This window comes from Ctenocephalides felis, unplaced genomic scaffold (genome assembly GCF_003426905.1).
Source record: "Ctenocephalides felis isolate EL2017-DRISC unplaced genomic scaffold, ASM342690v1 CF-g0.4_SCAFFOLD_01170, whole genome shotgun sequence".
In the NCBI taxonomy this organism is placed as follows: domain Eukaryota; kingdom Metazoa; phylum Arthropoda; class Insecta; order Siphonaptera; family Pulicidae; genus Ctenocephalides; species Ctenocephalides felis.
Genome location: NW_020537324.1, coordinates 69,069,767 through 69,093,078, shown reverse-complemented (window position 1 = coordinate 69,093,078; position 23,312 = coordinate 69,069,767). Strand labels below are relative to the sequence as shown.

Here is a 23,312-nt window from a genome sequence, read left to right as displayed (position 1 = left end):
ACAGGAGACACTTTACATAGAAATTAAGTGCGTGGTGAAATCATTCAATAGACCATTAAATTTAAGTTAAGTTCAGTTTTTTATCAAGTTATTTAAGTGACAGTTAAGTGTCGTTTTCGATCCATGTTCTGTGCAAAAACGACAGGATGACGTTGAACGACGAAACAGCAACGGATACCATCGTTAACGGCGATGGCCTTGACCGAGACACGGGAGGGCTGGAAAAGGACCCTAACACAAGGTGATAAGGGAAACAAGGTGTTGGTGGTCTGTAGTAGGGTTAGGACTTTATAAAATATCATTTTATAAAAAACTGAAGCGTTTGCTATTTGGTATTTATCGCTAATGTTTGCTTTTATTCTAATGTCAAAGGATGGATTTTAGATCAATGCCAACATCAAGGATACTATCTGTGATAGAACCACTTGATCAGAAAAATTAATTATTAGATATCGTTTCATGATTTGGTCTTAAGAAATTTTTTGTTGGACATTCAGGAAACAAAGTAATTAGACGGAGATTTTACGAATATACACACACACATATATATATATATATATATATATATATATATATAAATTTTTGCGAGCGATTGCAACTCTTATTTTTATTATACATGAATATTATTATTATTATATATAATTATTGAACAAATATTACACACACATATATATATATATATATATATATATATATATATATATATATATATTTGAAAAAAAAATTACATTTTTGAAAAATATCTTAATAGCCCATTCATCGAAATAAAAAAATTGGTTAAGAAATAATTTGTTTATTGATATTTGATACCAGACGTGTGTCATCATTCAGTAATCACCAGGTCAACAGCATAAAACTTCTACATCTTAATAAAATTAAAAAAAAAATTGACGGATTTTAACAAAAAAAACTATAATTATTAGATAAAGGATAATTATATTATTTAAATGCATAATGGAGCAAAAAATCATACTAGTCTATAAGAACCAATGTGGTTCTGTCACTTTTACGGGGTTACACATTGGTTCTGTTACTTTTGCGGAGTATTATGATTTATTATACCTTTAAATAATATAATTCTCCATTTTCTAATAATTATGGTTTTATGTTAAATTCCGCCAATTTTTTTTAATTTTTAAGATTTATAAGTTTCATGCTTTTGACCTGGTGATTTTGACTTAATGATGACACATCAAGTGTCGAAACGTATAAAAAATAAAATTGTTGTTCATTATAATAAACAACAAATTTATGCTTTTATTTCGAGAAATGGGCTGTTTTTAACATTTTTTATAAATTATATATATATATATATATATATATATATGTGTGTGTGTATAGGTGTGTGTGCAAAATTTTTTCGACGATAAAATATGCAACATAAAAGATCTTTAGCAATCTGTGCAATGCAATAAATAAAATAATTCTGATTCATTCAATCAAACTTGAAGAAACAAATTATTCAAATTTAACAATTTTTTATCAATATTTGTACTAATTTTATAGAATGTGACAAAAAATCTTATATTTTTCATCTGTCCACATAATAGAAATAGGAAGAAAACTGAATTATGTTTCTAAAAATAATTTTGATCGAATTCCATACGTTTTTAGTCTTAATTTGTCTTCTTTTTAGTGCACAAATCTACAAAAAAATATATAAAAAATATTATAAAATATATTATACTTATCATAAACTAATCAACAAAAACTTGTAAAGTAAGGTACAACTAGTGTAGAATTGTTTTCAAAAAATAACATTTTATATTTAAAGCTAACAACATAAATAGATAAATAAATAATAGATGGTATAAGAATGAAATTAAATAAAATATGAAAAGCTTATCACACAAATCATAAAAAAACCATTTTCATGGAAAAAGATACTTCAACCACATTCATTTTAGTATAAAAAAAATAAGGATGTTTAATTCGAAGAAACTAAATTAAGACAATAATGTCGACCATCTAAGAAAGAAGAGTTAAAGGTGATATTAACATTCAAAAACTAGGTTTACCTTACTTTATATTATTTCTGTTGTTTATTTTATGACAATTTTAATATATTTTTATATTATAATTCATATCATTTTTTATAGTTGTATCTAATGAATAAAAAAAATTATCTTGGTTCTTTTAATTGTACATGGAATAATGAATTATAGAACGCAAAAAAGTTTTTGCAATCTGACTTAAAATTTTATTGTAAAAATCAATGTAAATAAATATATTCTGAATGACTGAAATATTATAACAATATTGTTATAATAGTGTGATTCTAATTTATTTATCAAATTTAAGACATCAATTAATTCAAATTTTTGAATTTTCTATCAATTTATCTAGTAAATATAGTTATTTATTTATATTTTATCTTCAGTACAAAATAAAAAATACCTAGTAGCAATTTACATCGTAATAGGTACGCACTTCTGGAAAATATTTAACAAAATTTGTATCGACAACAATATTCCATTATAATAAATTAACCCGTGTGCTCTATATTTTTATCTTACATCACCAATTTGTTTATAATGAATTTTACAACAAAAAAGTAACTAAAGTAACTAAGATTTAAATTTTTGAATCAAAATAGAATAAATGAAACTAATTAATTATCAAATTGTTCTTAAAATGTTCTATCACCTCAAAAAGTTGTCAATTGCAATATTACAAATATTAGTCCAGAAAGCAAATTCAAATTTAATTTTAATTATAAAACCGTGTAATATTAATATTCCACGTATAACTTTAGTGCAAATATTCCATGCATAAATAATCGTTTGTTTGGCTCTAGCAATTTTAAAATCATTAAAGTTTTAATAAATTCTAGTTTAAATAAATTCTATAGATTTGGAAGAAAAATTGTCATATTTTAAAGCTAGTAGCTCATAGAATTTTGCATCTAGCTCATAGAATATTGTTTGTACTGATTCCTAATTATTTTCATTAATAATAAAAAAATGTTACTACCAATTGCTAATGATTCTTACCCTCCGGGTTCCTAAACAAATCTTAATTCTGTGATTTATTTATAACTATCAAGTCATCATTTAAATTTGATCATTGCCATTTAAAACATTTATTATTAAAATGTTAATGATATATAATTTGCGTCATATTTTCTCAATAGTTATCTCGTATCATATCAAGTTTCCTTGATTTTTAAGGTACTCGAGATTAAAGCAGTTATAGATCAAAGTTGATAAATATATTATGTACAAAAAATATTATTCCAAAGTTCCATTTGTTCCTTTTTTATTAAAAGCTCGAGAAAAACATGTTTTTGTCTTTATAGAGTGGGCGGTATAAAATACATTTTGCTTAAATAAATATCAAGGGTTGAAGAAAAATGAAAAATTTATATTTTTACAGTAGGTCGTGAACAGTTATGTTTATCTTATTTGATGTACATATAATGGTTTATTAATCTGATCATCGTTTGAACTAGTCATTTCTATATTGTTTTTATGCAACTTGATGCAAAGAAATACCAATCATGAGTCAAGACTTTAAAAGTTCATTATTTTTTTAGAATTTTCTTTTCTTTAAAAACCAAAAAGGTTTCGATTCAGGTTTTGGTTGGTTAAAATTCAATGTGTAAATTTGAAATCGAACTTTTACTATATTACGCCAGTATCTAAAATTAAATAGTTGCTTATTTTATTAGACATCACTAACTAATTTTATCAGTGCACATAGTCTTATCTCTTAAGGACGAAATGTTATCAACAGATCTTTCAAATATATGAAATAAATCAATGTTATGAGATAATGATACTCATAAACTATTGTTAAAATTTTATTGACTTGATAGTTGATAGATTTATCATTGATATTGATAATTTGTAGGAAATTTCAAATGTAACTATATAACCAAACACTTGTTTTAATTCATTGAAATTTAGTAATTTTTACCTTGTTCCGTGGTTAGCCTCGACTTTGCAACCATATAATGTTCCTGGTTTAATTAACACTTTTTGATCAAGCAGTAAGATATCAGTTTTTACGTGAAAATAAAGATTTTAATCGAAAAAATCTTATATCGAGTAAAAATAGCTTTTCGGGGCGTTGGTGTGATATACTGATATAATTGTACTATTATTCGAAATAATTACTAAAAATCTCATTACAAAGAGAAAGGAAAATCAATGGGTAGTCTTCAACTTTAGGTTGTAAAGAAATACACCTCAAGAACTCATAAATCTGATTGCTCTTCAAAAAAAATAATAATAATGAAAATATCATTCAATCTTTCCAAAACCATGTTTGAACCCTGAACACAATCGGTAGCCCTTTAAAATAATAATAATGAAAAAAAAATATTATTATTATAGACTATAACATCTAGTAAAATCTTAAATCTCCACTTTGTTGAATATTGTAAGATAAATAATATTCACTTTGATATTTACTAAATATCACATGTACCACAAATTGCAGTGAAAATATTTGAACTGCATGATGTCATATTTTATTTATTTTGCTCGTTAAATTATAATACAATTATGAACAAACATATTTGTAGTGTTCTCTAATTTTAACTAAATAGAGCCAAATAAATTCTATTGTATTTTTCACTTAAACTAAAAGAATTAAAATAAACTGGTAAATATTAATTAATTACTGAATTAGTAAGAAATATCTCTTGCATTTTTCGATGATAGATCAGTGGAACGTAGTAACTTCTAATTAGAATCTAAAATGGATCATTGGAACGTTGGAATCTAAGATGGATCTAACATTTGTCAAATGATGATAGTAGATAATTCTGCATGTATTATTTAGAATATGAATATGGCAATTTTTCATACATTATTTTTATCTTATAACCGATTTTTTCGATGTTCTAAATTAAATTCTTTCCTTATTTATTATTTTGCACAGCAGTGCCAACTAGGGCATTAAATTACATTTTAACTTGTTATTAAAATTTAGTTAGATAAATAACATTATTTTGTATTTCAATTTCAATAATTTAGGTTAAAAATATTTGCATTTTCGTAAACAATCCAAAACATCACAGATTTGTCAATAAATAAATATAACAAAGATATCGATCAAGAGTAAAAAAATATAGTAGCGCCATAATGCATTATTATCAAATATTAGTGAATTATTAAATTACGAAAAAGTTAGTTATTAGTAAATAATTTATAAAAAGCAATGCAAGTAATTAATTACTATAATTTACGTGTAACGGTTTTTTTTTTAATACTATTCTATTTACAACCTCTAATAAAAAATCCAGTAATATTTTAATTTTGATTAAAATACAATAAAAATAATGGATAGTATTTCCATTGAAACTTTATCAATATGATAATTTAATACGGAAAAATTAAAAACTTATAAAAAAAAATTGACAATGAAATAAATTAACAATAATAATAATAAGAACGACAACAATGATAATAATGAAGAAGGTAATGATAATAATTATCAAAATTTTGAAAAGAACTAATTGGAAAATTAGAAAAAATACAAATAGATAAAAAACTTATATACATGCGGAATCATATTTATTTACTATCATCATTTGACAAATGTTAGATCCATCTTAAATTCCAACGTTCCAATGATCCATTTTAGATTCTAATTAGAAGTTACTACGTTCCACTGATCTATCATCGAAAAATGCAAGAAATATTTCTTACTAATTATATTATATAAGACTCAAATACAAGTTATATAAGCCTCAAATACAAGTTATACAAGCCTCAAATAAACTATCTCAATATTATAACATTTATTCTTCAAGTTATTGCATTACATAATACTAATGTTAGGCTTAATATTGTTTTAGAGTTGTATTTTACTGTAATTAATTCAATTAAGACAATTTATATCCTGTAATTACTAAATTTAATCCTGTATCAGTAATATATTTATAAAAACAAAATAATGAAAATATAAACAAAAATAAAAAATAAATCATGTTATGGGCAACAAATGTTACAGACGTATGACTGCAGATTTTTATATAAAAATAACATTAAAATATGAATTTAATGTTTAATTAATTTATGTTTAACTAAGAAAATTAGCTTTTCTGTTTAACTAGCTAAAGAAACTATATACGACAAAGTAGCTTATTTCGTGATCGAATTAAACTTCTGTTATCATTTCTTGGTAATAAAGAAAAACGCACCTACAAAGGCGCGTTTTAGTCATCAATATATAAACCTTCATTGATCTTTCTTAATATATATATATATATATATATATATATATATATATATATATATATATATGAATGTCTATTATAATCCTAAGTCATTCTCTAGTAGATGATAGTCGTAAATCAAATGCAAATATAAGTATGTCAAACATTCTAATCGCATTAGGACACACCGCGTTTTCGTCATTCTTGGTACAACAATATTTTTGAAGGTATAATTTGAGGGTTTTAGAGATTTAAGTTTTGTAGATTACATGTAATAAATTGACATGGAACAGATTTGTTTGCATTATAATGCATACAAATATACTAATATTATAATGCACACAAATATACGAATATAATATGTATGAACAAGAATTAGTAAAAGCATGTGAGTGTAAATCCAAGCGCAAAACTTCACCTTTCGTCCAAATTTTCTCAAAAACGGCTATAATAATTATAAAAAATTGAAGTCATTTAATGAATTGTACTGATTAGTTTTGCATATTCATCGAATGAGACGTTTCTTTGTAGTAGAAGAAAATATTTCTTGCCTATAAGTCCGCAAACACGGTCTTTCAAAATTAGACATTTGGAAAAATTTTTGGTGAGCTCATTTCATGGTGATTACTTTTTGTATATGTCGACCAGCCTGTTTTGTTAATAATCGCCTGGTTAAAAATAAATATTTTAAGAGTTCAAAATAATTTCGGTTTTATTTAGAAAATTTCACTCAATTAGTAATACTAACCATATCTTCAAAAAAAATTATTCGTAATTTAAGAAATTCAAATTATCGTATCATATAATTTGGTAAAATGCCATCTCGTTGGCACTTTTAATTATAACCCAAACATTTTTCGCAACTTATTTTTTTCGGCTGGTAATTTAAATGAGCAAACTTTAATTGACTACCATCTCGTTTGTACTTTTAAATTTTGACCAAACATTTTTCACAAGATTTTTTCCTCCGGTGATTTTAATTGGCTAGTGTTTTGGTAGCTTTTAGGTGTGATTAAAAACACTTCGAATTAATAAACCCGAGAGCGTCGTTTATTCGTGTTCTAGTTTAGGTGACATGAAATGAATATAGTTTAGTGGATTACTGACCCCATTGCTGCAGTGCACCTATCGTGACCTATTTTCTTCTAGACTACAGAATTTTCTTTTAGCCGATTGTATACAAAATATTATTTAAACTTAATAAAATATGGTAGTTTACAAAATGAACTAATTTAATTTAACGGGCTTTACTTTATTGCTTTTCTAATGACAATGAAAGAAGTTGCCTGCGTTACTATTTTGAATAAATAAAAAAACTAATTTAAATAATGAAATTTTTTTTGATCAAACAAATAAAGTTTAGAAATTTTACTTTAAAGAAATCTAAATAACTTATAATCATCGTTCTGATAACAACTTTCTTATAATCAATAAAATAATATTGCGAGTATTTGAAGAAAATATAATATTTATTACGCAATTACTGTTAGAATTTAATTTTAAAATCAAAAACATACTGTTTTTTCTCAAACTATTATGAATGTCTGTGGTATTTTATATTAGTATGTAATGATTATATTAAAAGTTTTTAAGAAATTTCAGTATTTTCTCTTTTTTTTTTCAATTTTTTCAATATTCAATTCTTCTAAAGTTTTCAAATGATTTCTTTTCAAGACACGATGCCATGCACAACTAGTTTATAAGATATTCTCATCCAGTTTTGTCAGATATGGCAAAACTGAATATTCTAAAAAATCATATGTTAAATTAAAAATTGGGCAGATGCAAGGCTAAAAAAATGACAATAAAATGAATGATTATATATTTAGTTCTAGGCTTTATTTAGAACATGATAGAAGATTCTTCATTTTCCATATTTTCCGTTTATCCGAAATAATCCGTTTTTATTTTTGAATAAAATTTATTATAATACGATACTTATTTCACAATTTTTAGATTATTTATCTGTATTTTTTCTATAGGTTTCCGTTCAGACATCTTTGACAAGGTCAGAACAGATAATGAAATTTATTTTAAGCAAATTATAATTGGACAACTATTATCGGCAAAACTGAACAACTGATTTGTGTGTATATATATATATATATATATATATATATGATTTAGTAGTTAATTTTGATGTTGAAATATATGAGTGAGTTCTTGAGGGCGATACATCAAACAAAGAAAAGCCAAAGATTTATAAAATAATCTTTAATTCCAAACGTTTCGACATTCAATTTAATGTCATCATCAGTGGATATTACGTTGGTTGGTTACATCTAGAGAAGTGTACACAACACTAGAGATTGGCACTAACATTTATACAACTACTTATGTAGATACATGCCTCGGTACTCGCAAAGTACAGAAGTCGTGGCAGAAATTACATAATTCTACTTACATTTTTGTTCAAATAAAACTATCATTTTTCTGCTTACATCATACAACAAATTATAAAAAATGCATAGTGTTGACAAGTTAGTTGTATAAATGTTAGTGCCAATCTCTAGTGTTGTGTACACTTCTCTAGATGTAACCAACCAACGTAATATCCACTGATGATGACATTAAATTGAATGTCGAAACGTTTGGAATTAAAGATTATTTTATAAATCTTTGGCTTTTCTTTGTTTGATGTATCGCCCTCAAGAACTCACTCATATATATATATATATATATATATATATATATATATATACGAGTATATATATATATATATATAAATATTAGGATGGTCCTTAATATAGACATTTTCGAATTTCCTCGCTTTCAAGGGCTCAAATGCTTCCAAATTAAAAAAAATCCTTTATTAGTTTTAGCTCATAATATTGTCTTTTAGATAGTACGCAATTCAAATAAAGTTTTGCATGAAAATAGCATGGAAAAATCTTCAAAAATTTTAAAAATGTTTTTTAGATATAGTTTAGCGAACAAGTGAATGATTTTTATTCAAAATTCGACGCTCTACAAAACAAATGATAAAAAACCTGTTTTGCAGAGCGTGGAATCTTCAATATATTTTTTTGTATTTAAAAATTAATAATTAAATAAAATTAATAACTTTAATAGAAAGAGAAATGAGTAAACTTTGGATAAAAATCCATCTTCCATACCTGCCTCGGGCGGTCTGATATTAAGCAGTAGTGATTTCGGTTTACACTTCAAAATACAGATCTAAATATATTTACTAAATATATTGCTGTAGTCAAAGATTAGCAGTATTAAAGAACTATAAATAATAAAATTATCCTCCTAATTTTTTTTTATTTTTTTATTTTTAACAGCAATCAAACCCTTACGAATAATGAGCTGTTAGGCTAAAACTTCTCCTTACTTCGTATTTTTAGATGGTAACCCAATAATTAACCCATCATATGTAATGATTTTATTATTAGAATTAATCTAGTAAGGATGACTCTCCTAAACAATGGGAAAAATAAATTTATTCCAAGTTTAAATGCCATTGACAAATATGTTTTGTCTTTTTGTCCGGTATCAAAATAATGTTAATAAACTTGTTATCGCCAACAATGTATCAGTATCGAATTATTTATCGTGATTCTATATTGGCATATCAAATTGCTCGTCTTACTTATCATATCAAAAGAGCCTTATCATTGGAAATTTATTGTAACCGATGCCAAAACCAAATGCCGGTGGTAAAAAAAAATCGTTCAGTTCATTTTCTTGTAGTGATCGTTTTGCAAATGATAAGTAATTTGGAAAAATAAGTGTGGATTTATTTATCAAATAATAAAGGTACGTTATAAACAGTTAACAAAACCTAAAATATTGATTTGTGCATATTTTGTTAGGTAAAGTTGATATCCTTATCGCAAGCAATTGTATCATAAATTGTCAATAATAAAATTTGCAATGATTTAATAGAAATATTCCCAAAAATAAAAAACGATAAATTAATTCATCCAGCACATTAGGGTAGAATTTGAGTTCTTCCGTTCTTCATAAAATTTTTAACAATGTCCAGTATTAAATTTTGGTAAATTTTGCAAGTATGGTTTGTAATAAATCAAACTTTTAAACAAATGCTTGTAATAAATGACGAAGTCTTCTCTATTACATTTATCTTCTCTATTACAAATGTTTATAATAAATGATAAAGTCTTCTCTGTTACACTTGTTCAAGTTTCAAATTTATTAAGTAATTCATAGAATATGTTTCTAGTTGTTTTTTAGATGTCAATATCAGTTTCGTTACATATAATATGTGATATTAAATCAGCTGACTTAATCTCGGATTATTGACTTATCATTTCAAGTACATTACCATTGTACATAAGTTGTTAAATTTTTTAAACTTGATAATAAATTTATATAACAGCATCAAGAATTACTTTAGATTTTTTGGCTTGCGAAACTCAACATATTATTATGATAAGAAATGTGATATGAGTTTTGTGTCAGTCAAAATATAAATATTTCATTTCTCAATGATACGCAAAAAGTTTTCAAGGAAAGAAATGTTTTAGGTATATTTTTTATGTACAAGAAGAAATGTTTGCTCGGCAATGATTGATTTTGTATGAATCAAAAAATAAAGAAAAAAGATTCTGATCAAAACTTCCAAAATACGTACAAATTATGTAAATAATATTTCGAGACAATTAATTACTATATATTTATAACCTCATGTTTTTATTAATAGTCATTATTAATAAGAAAAATATTAATTTGAGTATGTAATTCGTCACAAATTTGATTTAAAAAACGTTATTATTGCTTGTAAAATATTTTAAGACTTCCAAACTTGAAAAACCAATAGTGAAATCAAACAATTTACTTATAATTAGCACGATGATTGCCATGTCAGTCATATATGTCTGTCGATAAGAAGTTTTACTTGATCCTTGTCAGATATATATGTCTGATATACACATTTGGTAGAGGTGTCAGTTATAGACATAAAAATAGTTTTTTCCAGGAATTTTTGCAAAATAAAAAATTTTCCTTGATAAATTTTTAACTAAATTATCTAAAATAGTGTTAAAAGTAAAATCATGAAACGTACAACGTTTGATAAAAAATGTTAATTGCTACTAAATGAATTTTGTTTAATAATAAAAACTTGAATTTCCACAATAACCACGGTCTGATAACAAAATTTTTATAATTAGATAAATCAAAATAATATAAATAAATATAAAAAATCAATCAAATATTGCAAATATTTAAAATATTTAACTACGAGTAAATTAAAAAAAATATATATTTATTGGGCATTAAATTTACTGATTTTGAATTTAATTTTGAATGCTAAAAGATACTGTTTTTCCTCAAATTATTATATATACCTGTAGTAATGTTTATGTCAAATTTGTCAAATATTTGGAAAGCAAAGATAAGCATAGCAAAGTACTTCTGTTTATCATGAGTTTTTTTATAATCATAATAATAATGTTAAAATTAATAATTAAAAGCCACATTAGCTGCTGCAATACTAAGTATATATATGAAAAGTTGGGTCAAAAATAAAATGAAAATGGAAATGATTTTTACAAACCTTTAATGAATAAACTGACTACTGCTCATGAACTACAATGACTGTCCGATCGCCAATTAAAATTTGCACTGTTTTTTTTTTATTTTACCGATCTCATAGTTTGAAAAATTTTGAAAAAGAAAGATATGTCTATCTTACATATTTTATAGATGTTATGTATTTTTTTTCAGGAAGAAAATGGAGTTATCGCTGCATGAACGCGATAGGGTCGGGGTGCAAGATTCTGTTCTTTTAGAAGACTACACAAATGAATCTGTTTTTGTCGATAATCTTAAGAAGAGATTTGGAGAAGACCTCATATATGTAAGTTTACATTTTCATTTATTTCTACAATAAAAACATAGACGCAGATCCAAATAATTATAACAAATTTGAATAACCTGTAGTCAACAATAAATAAAATCAGTAAACAGAAAAAAATTGATAATCGATAAGTAGTATTTTTTAGAATCTCGACTTCCACAAATTCTATTTCAATATTGTTAGGATATTAGACAAATCAATGTATAAGAAATTTTAGTTTAGATATAAAATCCAAACTTAAATTAACTTAAAAAAATAAACAGATATTTCATAAAGATTTTAATAAAAAGTACAAATTTTATTTGCTTTGCTAATAAAATATTTCATCCAGCAATTTGCCTTAAGGCATTATACCATGCACCACTAATTTTGAGTAACTGTTCTTTAAATCTATGAAATTTAGTAGTCAGCAATATCGTTTCATAAATAGAGAAATATTTCAAAAATTTAAGCATATTTAATTATATTAGAATTTAATTTCGGTTACGTTATGCCATGCTAATTATTTTCATTGATTTTAATATAGGTAATATTTAATTCAAAATAAATATTTATCATTTGATTTGATGTTATCTTTACCCAGATTCATATTTGTTTTGGGTCAGGGCGATTATATGCATGGAGTAGCTAATTGGATTAGTAAGCGGATAGTAATTGTAGATAGATCAATTGCATAATATGCATTCCATTAATTTAACTTAATAATACGAATGAACACAAATTAATAGCAAATTATATGAATATAAATTATTTAATATAAGTTGCATTCATAAAAAAGTAAAATCAACAAATTAGTTGAGAAATATCTTAATTATTTGTTTCTGTAATTCAGAAAATTTAATTCTATCAGCTCAATATAAGTTTAAATTTTTTATTGAAATTGCAATTGTAAGAAAACATGATCATGTTTATCAAAATCAGACAAATGCATCCATATACATAATTTAAGAAATAAGTACCATGAAAAAATAAATCAGCAAATAAATTGAGAAAAAGCTTAATTTTTTTGTTTCCGTAATTCAGAAGCTTTAATTCTATCATCTCAATATCAAGCAGTAATATTATCAGTTTTTACATGAATATATATATCTAAAATATGATTTCACGTGAAAATAGCCTTCCGACGCAATGTTATATAAATAACAAATTTTAGAAAAAAAATCATAATATCATCAGAAGTCAACCACCGCGTTGCCTTCTATTAACACTAAAATAATATAATATAGTTTTAATACTAAAAAAAAAATATGTAAAATAATTATTTCCAGACATACATCGGCCAAGTATTGGTATCCATCAACCCTTACAAAGAACTAAATATATACAGGGAAAAGGATGTTTTTGAATATACAAAGAAAGCGTTTTTCCAAGCCTCACCTCACGTGTAAGTACAACAAGTTTATAAAAAAATATTAAAATTACTATTACATAGAAATGACAAAAAAAAAATTGACAAGAATTTTGTCTGAAATGTTTTGTAAAACTAGTATTTTAATTCGTATTTCGCATTTAATTCTAAATAAATTAATTTTATTTTTTGCAGATTTGCAGTTGCAGATAACGCATATAGATCACTGACTGAAGAACATCGTGGACAGTGTATTTTGATATCTGGTAAATATTTAAAAAATATAATAACAGCTATGATATGCCATGTAAAATATGTTTTAAAACTTGAGAAAAAAAACTTCATTGTTTTTGTTTAATATTTGTTCCAAAAATCTTGCGAGTATATTGACTATCATAAGCAAGGTCTCAAATTAGATATTGATTGTCATTAACTTTATTGTGATTTACTACTACTAGATGTGATAAAGATATGCAAAATAATTATAAAATCTCTTAATTTATTTTGTACATTTTGCTTCATCATTAGTAATAAGAAATTGGGAAGATCATTGAGAAATTATCAAGGAGTCTTGAGTTACCCTAATTTGATGTTTTTTTTCCAAGGTGAAAGTGGTTCTGGTAAAACAGAAGCGTCCAAAAAGGTTCTGCAATTTGTGGCAGCAGTAGCAGGCCATCAAAGTGGTGTCGAAGGTGTTAAAGATAAACTTTTACAAAGTAATCCAGTTTTAGAAGCATTTGGTAACGCCAAAACAAACCGAAATGACAACAGTAGCCGATTTGGAAAATACATGGATGTTCAATTCAACCATGCAGGAGATCCCGAAGGTAAAATTTAATTTAATACAGTTTTTGCCATCAACCAATAATAATTTTTAATTGTTTGATATTATTGAGAATAAATTTTTGTCTGTAAGCTTTCAATCCGGATTATGGATTTTCAACACAATGTGGTATGTTGGATAAAAATCACACCACTTCATTAGATAACCTGATGTCTGTTTGGTTTATTATACAATGTTTAACAAATTTTTATTTCCAAAGGTGGTAATATTTTGAATTATCTTCTGGAAAAATCTCGAGTGGTGCATCAAAGCAATGGTGAAAGAAACTTTCATATATTTTACCAACTTTTACGAGGAGGAGAACCTGAATTACTACAGCAGCTTCATTTGAAGAACAATTTGGATAATTATTATTATATCACAGACGGTGTAAGTATCATTTATAAAAACAATTGGAAAGTAAATATTTTCGATATAGGGAAGTACGGACAAAATGCATAGACCTTATACTACATGGACTGCTAGTCGAGCGCAAAATAAGTGTTAAAAGATAGAAGAGGAGGGTGACGTCACTTAGTAAACGAGCGTTGCCGACAATCGTGAAACACTCCGGAATCATTAAACGTCATATGCATTGATCTTATAATATATAAAACGATTTTAACACGTGGATTCGACTTTATGTACATTTGTTTCACAGGGGCAATATTATTAATATCAAAATTCCTACAAAATTATCAGTTCACACAAATGCCATTATATAAAACTCTATGACAAAATGACATGGTGTTTTGTTTTAAATGATATTATAATCAGTCTTAATTGTTATTACTCATTTTTGGTTCATTGACAACCAGTAACATAATCTTGTAATTAAGTATGAACAATAGTAACATGTTTATTAAGAATAAATGCAACTAATTACAAGAACGTCGATATAGTACAGACAAAATGTCGTCTTATTAGGTAAGAACATACTGAGATGCAAAAAAACAGTTTACAAATAAATCATTTCGTCATCTTTAGGATATCAGCACATGTTTCATGAGCCCAAAGGAAACAATTCATATATCATAACCAACTTTCGCAGGATTCAAAATTGGAAAAGAGGGCTTCGCAACAAATGCTTGTTTTTTACTTTTTTAGAAGTATTTAGAGTAAAAGTTAAAAGCCTACCACCTTTGACAGCTTTCAAATTTCTTTTTTCTTAGTCCCGAATAACTAACTGGTAGAGCTTGCAAAATAGCACTATGGCATTTTGTTCATTGTATAAGCAGGTTATTTTGTCCGAAATTGAACAAAAATGAATAACTAATCAAAATTCTATCAAATACCTGATGATTGTAATTAAATTAATTGAAATCACTAGCACTGGCCTAAGGTCATTGGTTTTAATAGAAATAACTACAAATGGCAATAAAAATGTCCCTAAAATGCATGTGAAGACCATCCTTACAATAAACTTTTGAAGGCACGATTCACGTTTAAACTGATTACTGCAACAAGACTGTGACAATGACAAGCAACATCTGACAGGATTGTGAGTATAGTCTAGTCATTATAGTAAGTTCACCTTGGAATTTGAGATACCCAGCTGTAAGTCTGTAAATACTTGTATATTGGCACCCTAAAAGTTATCTCAAAACTGTATATGGTATGGTGTCAATATCATATGTAGGTTTTGAGACAACTTTAGGGTGTCAATGTACAAGTATTTACAGACTTACAGCTGGGTATCTCAAATTCCGAGATTCTTACCTGATTTAAGCTTAAATGACTAGACTATTAGAGCTTTAGTTATGTTATACAGTCGCCGAAATGTTACTGAAACTAGCTAAGTTTTAAACTAGGCCAATGTGTCATTTTGTCCCTATATACCAAATTGTCCGTACATCCTCTGCATGTAGCTTTGGAAATAATTTACTAAAATATTACTATTTTTTTAGAACAAGGGTTGTGATCAACGAATCAATGACGCTGCTCAATTTAAGGCTGTACGAGCAGCCATGTCAGTCATCGAAATTTCTGAAGAAGAACAAATACAAATCCTTCGTGTCGTCGCAGCAGTTTTGCATTTAGGCAACGTTGGATTTACTGAAAGCGAAGGAAAAGCAGAAATCTTGAAACCTGAAGCTGTGCAATACGCCAGCGAGGTAAGCTATATTTAATACCAAAAAATCCATTATCCAAATAATGATTTTTAATATTTTTTCTAGTTATTGGGATGTTCATGTGAGGCTTTATCCAAAGCACTTACACACCGAACTATCGAACCAGGCCGAGGTCTGGCTAAGGTCAGTTCTCCTTTATCACGAGAAATGGCAATTCATGCGAGAGATGCTTTAGCAAAGGCTGTTTATGATAGGATGTTCACTTGGCTTGTGTCCAGGCTGAACGCTTCTTTGCAACCGGTCAAAACCAGGAGCTATTCGGTTATGGGAATATTGGACATTTACGGATTTGAGATATTCCAGAAAAATAGGTAAAGAGAATAGTAATTAATTGTTTTAATTTATTAACATACATAAGATGGGGTTGCTTGAGTCGTACCCCCTAAGAAAATAATGATATCTTAAAAGAAAATCTTTGTCTATTGAATTTGTGGTTAGACACGATGAGTAACAATTACTGCTTTTTTATTAAAGTAAATATTTTTACGTTCAAAAATGTCCTTTCACGATTTATGAAGCCTAGTCACTTTAGTCGCACCACCTATAATCTTAGTCGTACCTACTCACAAAATTGCATAATTAATTGTAAAATAATTATCTCAAAAGGTAACGAATGCACATATGGAGTCTTTTAGTGCTAAGAATTGAGCTTTAGCTATTAGTGAATATACAACCATTATTGACTACGCCCACTTAGCTCATTTTTTTTAATTTGAGCTAATATTTTGGAAAATTGGATGTATCAATTTTTTCTTTGTATTTAGCTAAAACTTTCATAAAACGCCCTTTAAAAAACGGTACGAGTAAGAAACTTTGGGGGCGTCCATTAATCACGTGATCGATCTTTTAAGGATTTTTGGACCCCCCCTCACCCTTGGTGATAAGTGGCGATATTTAAAATTATACCCCTCTAAAAATGTTTGGATTTAAAAAAAAATTAGTTAAAAAATAAATACGAGATATATTACTACATACCACCCTCCCGCACGTGATATTTCGTATTTTTTGTCCCCCTTCCCCTAAAAATCTCACGTGATTAATGGACGCCACAGGTACGACTTAAGCACTATGTTCTTCGAAGTTTAAAATTAAAACTGATGACACAACAAACAAACTCTACCATTCAAATATGCCTAAACGATTGTAAAATACATAAATATTATTAAGGAAAAAAATGACAGGATCACATTCTTGCAATAAGAAAAAAATATTAACAAAAACTTTACAAAAAGCTTTTTTTCTAATTATTCAAGTTTTCTAGTACAGCCTCAATTTGTTCAACTAAATAGTTCTATATAGTTTCTAATTTTTGGTTTTAGTTTATAATTTAACTGTGCCAGATGATAATATTTATAATCATATATCGAACAAATCATAACCGAAGAACGACTTAGGCAACTTTACCCTAGTCATACAAATCATCAATTATATTTTTGTAATAACCAATTGATCATCAGTAATATAACATACTGAGAATTTTCCTTACCTAACTATTGTTACTGTATTTACAATTTGTTAATATGTCATTCGATATTTATTTTAGTTTTGAACAATTCTGTATAAACTTTTGCAATGAAAAACTTCAACAACTCTTCATCGAGCTGACTTTGAAATCAGAACAAGACGAATATTTGCGAGAAGGCATCGAATGGGAATCCGTTGACTATTTCAATAATAAGGTCATCTGTGATTTGATTGAAGAAAAACATAGAGGTATACAAATTATTATATTATTGTTATTACTGCAACTTGCTAATATCTTATGATATTCTTCTAGGCATAATATCATACTTGGATGAAGAGTGCTTGAGACCCGGAGAGACCAATGACATGAGTTTCTTGGACAAAATGAATATAAATTTGATGTCTCATGATCACTATATAAGCCACGTCAAAGCAGACACGAAGACTCAAAAAACTATGAGCCGAGATGTAAGAACAATAAAAATATATGTAGTTTTTTTTCATTAAGATGATTAAACATCCTATCCCTCCATAGGAATTCCGTCTGATTCACTACGCCGGAGATGTTACCTACAGTGTAAATGGATTTTTGGAAAAGAATAGCGATTTGCTATTCCGTGATTTAAGAGAAGTGATGAGTTCTGCCTCTAATACGATAGCAAGTGCTTGTTTTCCTGCTGCAGAACTGCAGAGCAAACGTAGACCAGAAACAGCAGCAACGCAATTCAGGCAATCTTTACATAACCTGATGAATATACTGATGACCAAAGAACCATCTTATATAAGATGTATTAAGCCGAATGAACTTAAACAATCAGGTTCGAAAAATAATTGCAACTGAAAGAATCATCACAAACGTACATTTTTTTTTGCATACTTTTATTGTCAATCAAAATTAAATACATTTTTTAAGACAATGTGATGTTGGTTTTAATGCATATAAGAGATTATCTCCTATGAGATATCTCTCTTTTATATTTTTAACAAACGTACATGGTACATACATTCCACTACTTATTTATCCTTTTCTAGGATTCTTCGATGTAAGCTTGGTAACACATCAGGTGAAATATTTGGGCCTAATGGAGAATCTTCGAGTACGTCGTGCTGGTTTTGCCTACAGAAGAACTTATGAGAGCTTCCTGCATCGCTACAAGTGTCTAAGTAAAAACACTTGGCCTAATTACAATGGAACAGCCAAAGATGGTGTTGAAGTTTTAGTCAAAGATCTTGGTTATAACGAAGAAGACTACAGATTGGGACGGTATGATAAATATTTTACACCCATAAACTGGTAGATCAATTCTATTACCATTTATCCTTGTTTCAGAACAAAATTGTTCATCCGTTCACCAAAAACACTGTTTACCACAGAAGACGCTTTCCAGGCTAAAAAGCATTACATTGTTTCCATAATCCAAAGTCGATGGAAAGGTCTGCTTCAACGTAGAAAATACAATAAACAACGTGCTGCTGCAATTTTGATGCAACAGTGGATTCGAAGATTTTTGGCACAGAGAAATGCACTAAAACGCAAGGAAGCTGTGACTGTAATAAGAAGGTAATAAAACTAGTTGGTATGGTTTTTTGCCTTGAGGCAAGTTTCATGAACTTCTCGATATGTGTAAACAATTGATTTAATCAATGAAAAATAAATTAATTTATTAGTGATTAAAAGTATTCCGAGTGGATTTATCGCACATATTTGAAAACGAACGAACACGTTAACGAAGTATTTTCTAAAATTAAAGTAAATTTTCACAAATCAATGATTTTTATAATTGATCTGGTTTCTATAGGAACTTAATGGTTTAGTATGTTTATTGAGACCAAGTACTCTATCGTTATACCAAGTAAATCGTCTAATTTTAATTTTAACAAACGTCAAAAACTACTCATTTTCTCAAACTTTGATGAATTTTTAAAATTAAACTACTTGTCGTAAGGCCGTAATATTTCAGTAAGTTCTATAAGACCATGATATATATCGCCAAAAAGTTCTTAATTTTTTTCAATAGTTAATTACAAGAAAACGGCTCGGTAGATTTTCACCTAAAACTAATCAGTATCATTCTCAATTAATATCATTCGAACAGTTTTTGATTTTTTAAAATCGATTCGGTAGTATGAGCTTAAATGTGGACGAAAAGTTTAACACTTTTTTCCAAATTACAAAGAAACGGCTCGGCAAATCGTTTCACAAAACTGACAAACTATAGTCCTCATTGAGATACATATAATGGTTTGTAAATTTCTGAAATCGGTTCAGGCGTTTTTGAGCAAACGTCGATGAAATATCTAATTTTGACAAATACCAAAAAACGATACTAATTTTTGCAAACTTTGACGAATTTATAAAGCTAAACGAGTTATCGTAGGGCCGTAATATTTTAGTACGATCTAGAAGACTATAGTACTTACCGTCAAAAAATAATAATGAAAATCGACAAAAAACGCTTTTTAACGCTTTATTACAAGAAAACGGACCGGCCAATCTCTACCAAAAACTAATCAGCACGACTCCCAACCAATATCTTTCGAACAGTTTTTAAATTTTCAAAATCGATTCAGAATTGCGGGCTGAAACGTGGACGAAAATTTTTTCACTTTTTTGGTATTTATAAAGGAATGTCTCGGCCGATCGTCGCACAAACAATAGTCCTCATCGAGATACATCGAATGGCTTTAAAATTTTTGAAATCGGTGCAGCCGTTTTTGAGAAAACGTCGATTTACGGAAAAAATCTGTTCACACACACACATACTTTTTCCAAATTTCGTCTCATTCGATTCAGAATGGCTTGAAACGTCGAGAAAACATAAAATTAGCGAATCGGATTTTTTGTGTAAATAATATACTTAGTGGTTTTGGTATATTTTATTGGCATTATTCTTTTTGCAGATTTATTGAAGGTTTCATAACCAGACACGGACCTCCCACAGAATTGAACAAAGCTTTTATAATATTTTCCAAAGCTCAATGGTTACTCAGATTATCAAAATCTCTTCCTCAACGTGTAAGGGATACATATTGGCCACCATGTCCAAACAATTGCAAAGAGGTACAAATATAAAAAAATATTTTTGTAACAAAATTTAGTATATCATCATCATTTATTTTTAATTTTGTAGGCATCAGCTTTGCTATACAGATTACACAGAGGTCAAAGAGCTAGAATTTACCGCATGAATTTATCTAAAGAGAAAAAAAGACAAATCGAATTGAAAATTATGGCAGAAGATGTATTCAAAAATAAAAAAGCAAGTTATGCATCTAGTTTTGGCCCTTGGTTCGTTGAAGATCGATTGAACCCAGAACAGAAAAAATTAATTGCACACTCTATAGACAATGGTGAAAGGCTAGTGGTAAGTAGTAAATATTTACTAAACTGGATTCCCGATATAAATATTACTATTTTATTTTAGTATACGACAGAAGTAACAAAATACGATCGTCATGGATATAAACCTAGGAATAGGTGGCTTTTGGTAAGCGATAAATCTTTATACCTTGTCGAGGTTGCTTCTAATGGCAAAGGTATAAAAATGAAGCACAAACTTCAACTAGATAAAGTTTCTTTTGTAATAACAGCAAATAATGATAATTTGCTGATGGTACGAATACCTGCTGATTTTAAAAAAGATAAGGTGAGTATGATATATAACTAGTTGGAAGTGGCAGTTTGCCTTAAGGTTAGTTGCATGAACTTCCCGAGATATGTAATTGACTTGAGATTGACTTTATCAAACGAAATTAAGATTTAGATATTTAAATAAAATTTTGAACTGAAATTTTGAAATTAAAGTTTTCGCTTTTAATTAAATCTAAACATTGCGATTTCCAATAGAATTTTCTCAAACACATTTAAGAAAATGTCTGTAATTATATTGCACAGACACGTGCTTTTATGTCCTATAAATGTAGCTTATTAATTTAAATTTAATGAATTAATAATGTGTGACTCATTACATCACAAAAGCGATTACTTTTGGCACAAATTTTGACTAAAATATTTATTCAAACTTTGATGAATTTAAAATTAAACTTCTTTCCGTAGGATCATAAGATTTTAGTATGTTATTAAGGATCATGATATCTATCAATATAAAAAGTTCTATCAAAGAAATTTTTTTCAACAGTTAATTACCAAGAAACGGCTCGATAGATTTTTACCTAGAACTAATCAGTATCAATCCCAAGCAATATCTTTTGAAAAGTTTTTGATTTTTTGAAATCGATTCAGAATTGTGAGCTAAAAACGTGGACGAAAAATTTTACAATTATATGCAAATTACAAAGAAACGGCTCGGCCGATCGACGCGCAGAATCTGAAAAACGATAATCCTCAACAAGATACATCGAATGGCTTTTGAATTTTTAAAATCGGTTCAGACGTTTTAGAGCAAACGTCGGTGAAAGGTCTAATTTTGGTAAACGCTAAAAAGCGATACAAATTTTTGCAAACTTTGACGAATTTTTAAAATTAAACTACTTGTCGTAGCGCCGTAATATTTTAGTATGATCCTCTAGAAGACCATGGTATATATCTCCAAAAAAAATCATGAAAATCGACGAAAAAAAATTTTCAACGGTTAATTACAAGAAATTGTGCCAGCGAATCTTTACCAAAAACTAATCAGGTCGATTCCCAACCAATATCTTAAGAACGGTTTTTGAATTTTTAAAATAGATTGAGAACTGCAGGATAAAACTTGGACGAAAATTATTTCACTTTTCTGCTATTTATAAAGAAACGGCTTGGCCGATTGTCGCACAAAACTGACAAACAATAATCCTCATCGAGAAACATCGAATGGTTTTTAAATTTTTGAAATCGACTTAGCCGTTCGCACACGCACACACACACATACTATTTCCAAATTTGGTCTCATTCGATTCAGAATGGCTTGAAACGTCGAGAAAACATAAAATTAGCAAATAAGATTTTTTGGCGAAAAAGTAAACTTCTTCGAAAAAAAAATCACAACTTTGAAAATATAAATAATATCTCATTTTCCATTGTATATACATTTTAGGGAGATTTGATTTTGGAAGTACCCCATTTGATCGAATGTCTGGTGTGGATATTGGACTTAGATAAAACAAAAAGCTTTAGTATTCTTCAAATACTTGACAGAAATCCGTATGTATTTTTTTAATACTTTGTACAAATGCAATTATGAATGATATTAACTTGTAACTATATTATTCACAGAATCAATCACAACTTATCAAATGGAAAAACAGGTGTCATAGAAGTACAGACGGGAAATGAGCCAGGAATTAAAAAAGCGAAAAGTGGACATTTGGTCGTTGTAAGTAAAAAAGTAATACATTTATACCCGCACTTATAATAATTAAATTAAATTATAATAATGACTAATTTTTTATTTAGGTTGCTGCAAAATAATTATGGACTATATAAGTTGAAGATTCAGAAACAATTTCTTTTCAACAAAGCAGGTCAAAGTTGGAATTTTTAAATATAAAAATCTTGGAAGTAACAGTATTCCAAAGATTAATAGTCAAATAGATCACGATTGATAGACAAA

General features: G+C 27.6%; 1 protein-coding gene across 1 annotated transcript; it reads left to right on the top strand.

Moving 5' to 3' along the window:
* On the top strand, window positions 1-23,312 carry LOC113366448 (myosin-IB-like). Its single transcript, XM_026608047.1, has 19 exons — window positions 1-241; window positions 11,861-11,993; window positions 13,262-13,377; window positions 13,537-13,607; window positions 13,947-14,168; window positions 14,385-14,554; window positions 16,072-16,278; window positions 16,342-16,607; window positions 17,840-18,009; window positions 18,074-18,228; window positions 18,296-18,578; window positions 18,793-19,024; window positions 19,091-19,321; window positions 20,662-20,821; window positions 20,892-21,125; window positions 21,186-21,407; window positions 22,797-22,903; window positions 22,976-23,075; window positions 23,156-23,312. The coding sequence occupies exons 1-19, from the start codon at window positions 147-149 to the stop codon at window positions 23,168-23,170; spliced, it is 3,189 nt and encodes a 1,062-aa protein (XP_026463832.1). The 5' UTR covers window positions 1-146; the 3' UTR covers window positions 23,171-23,312.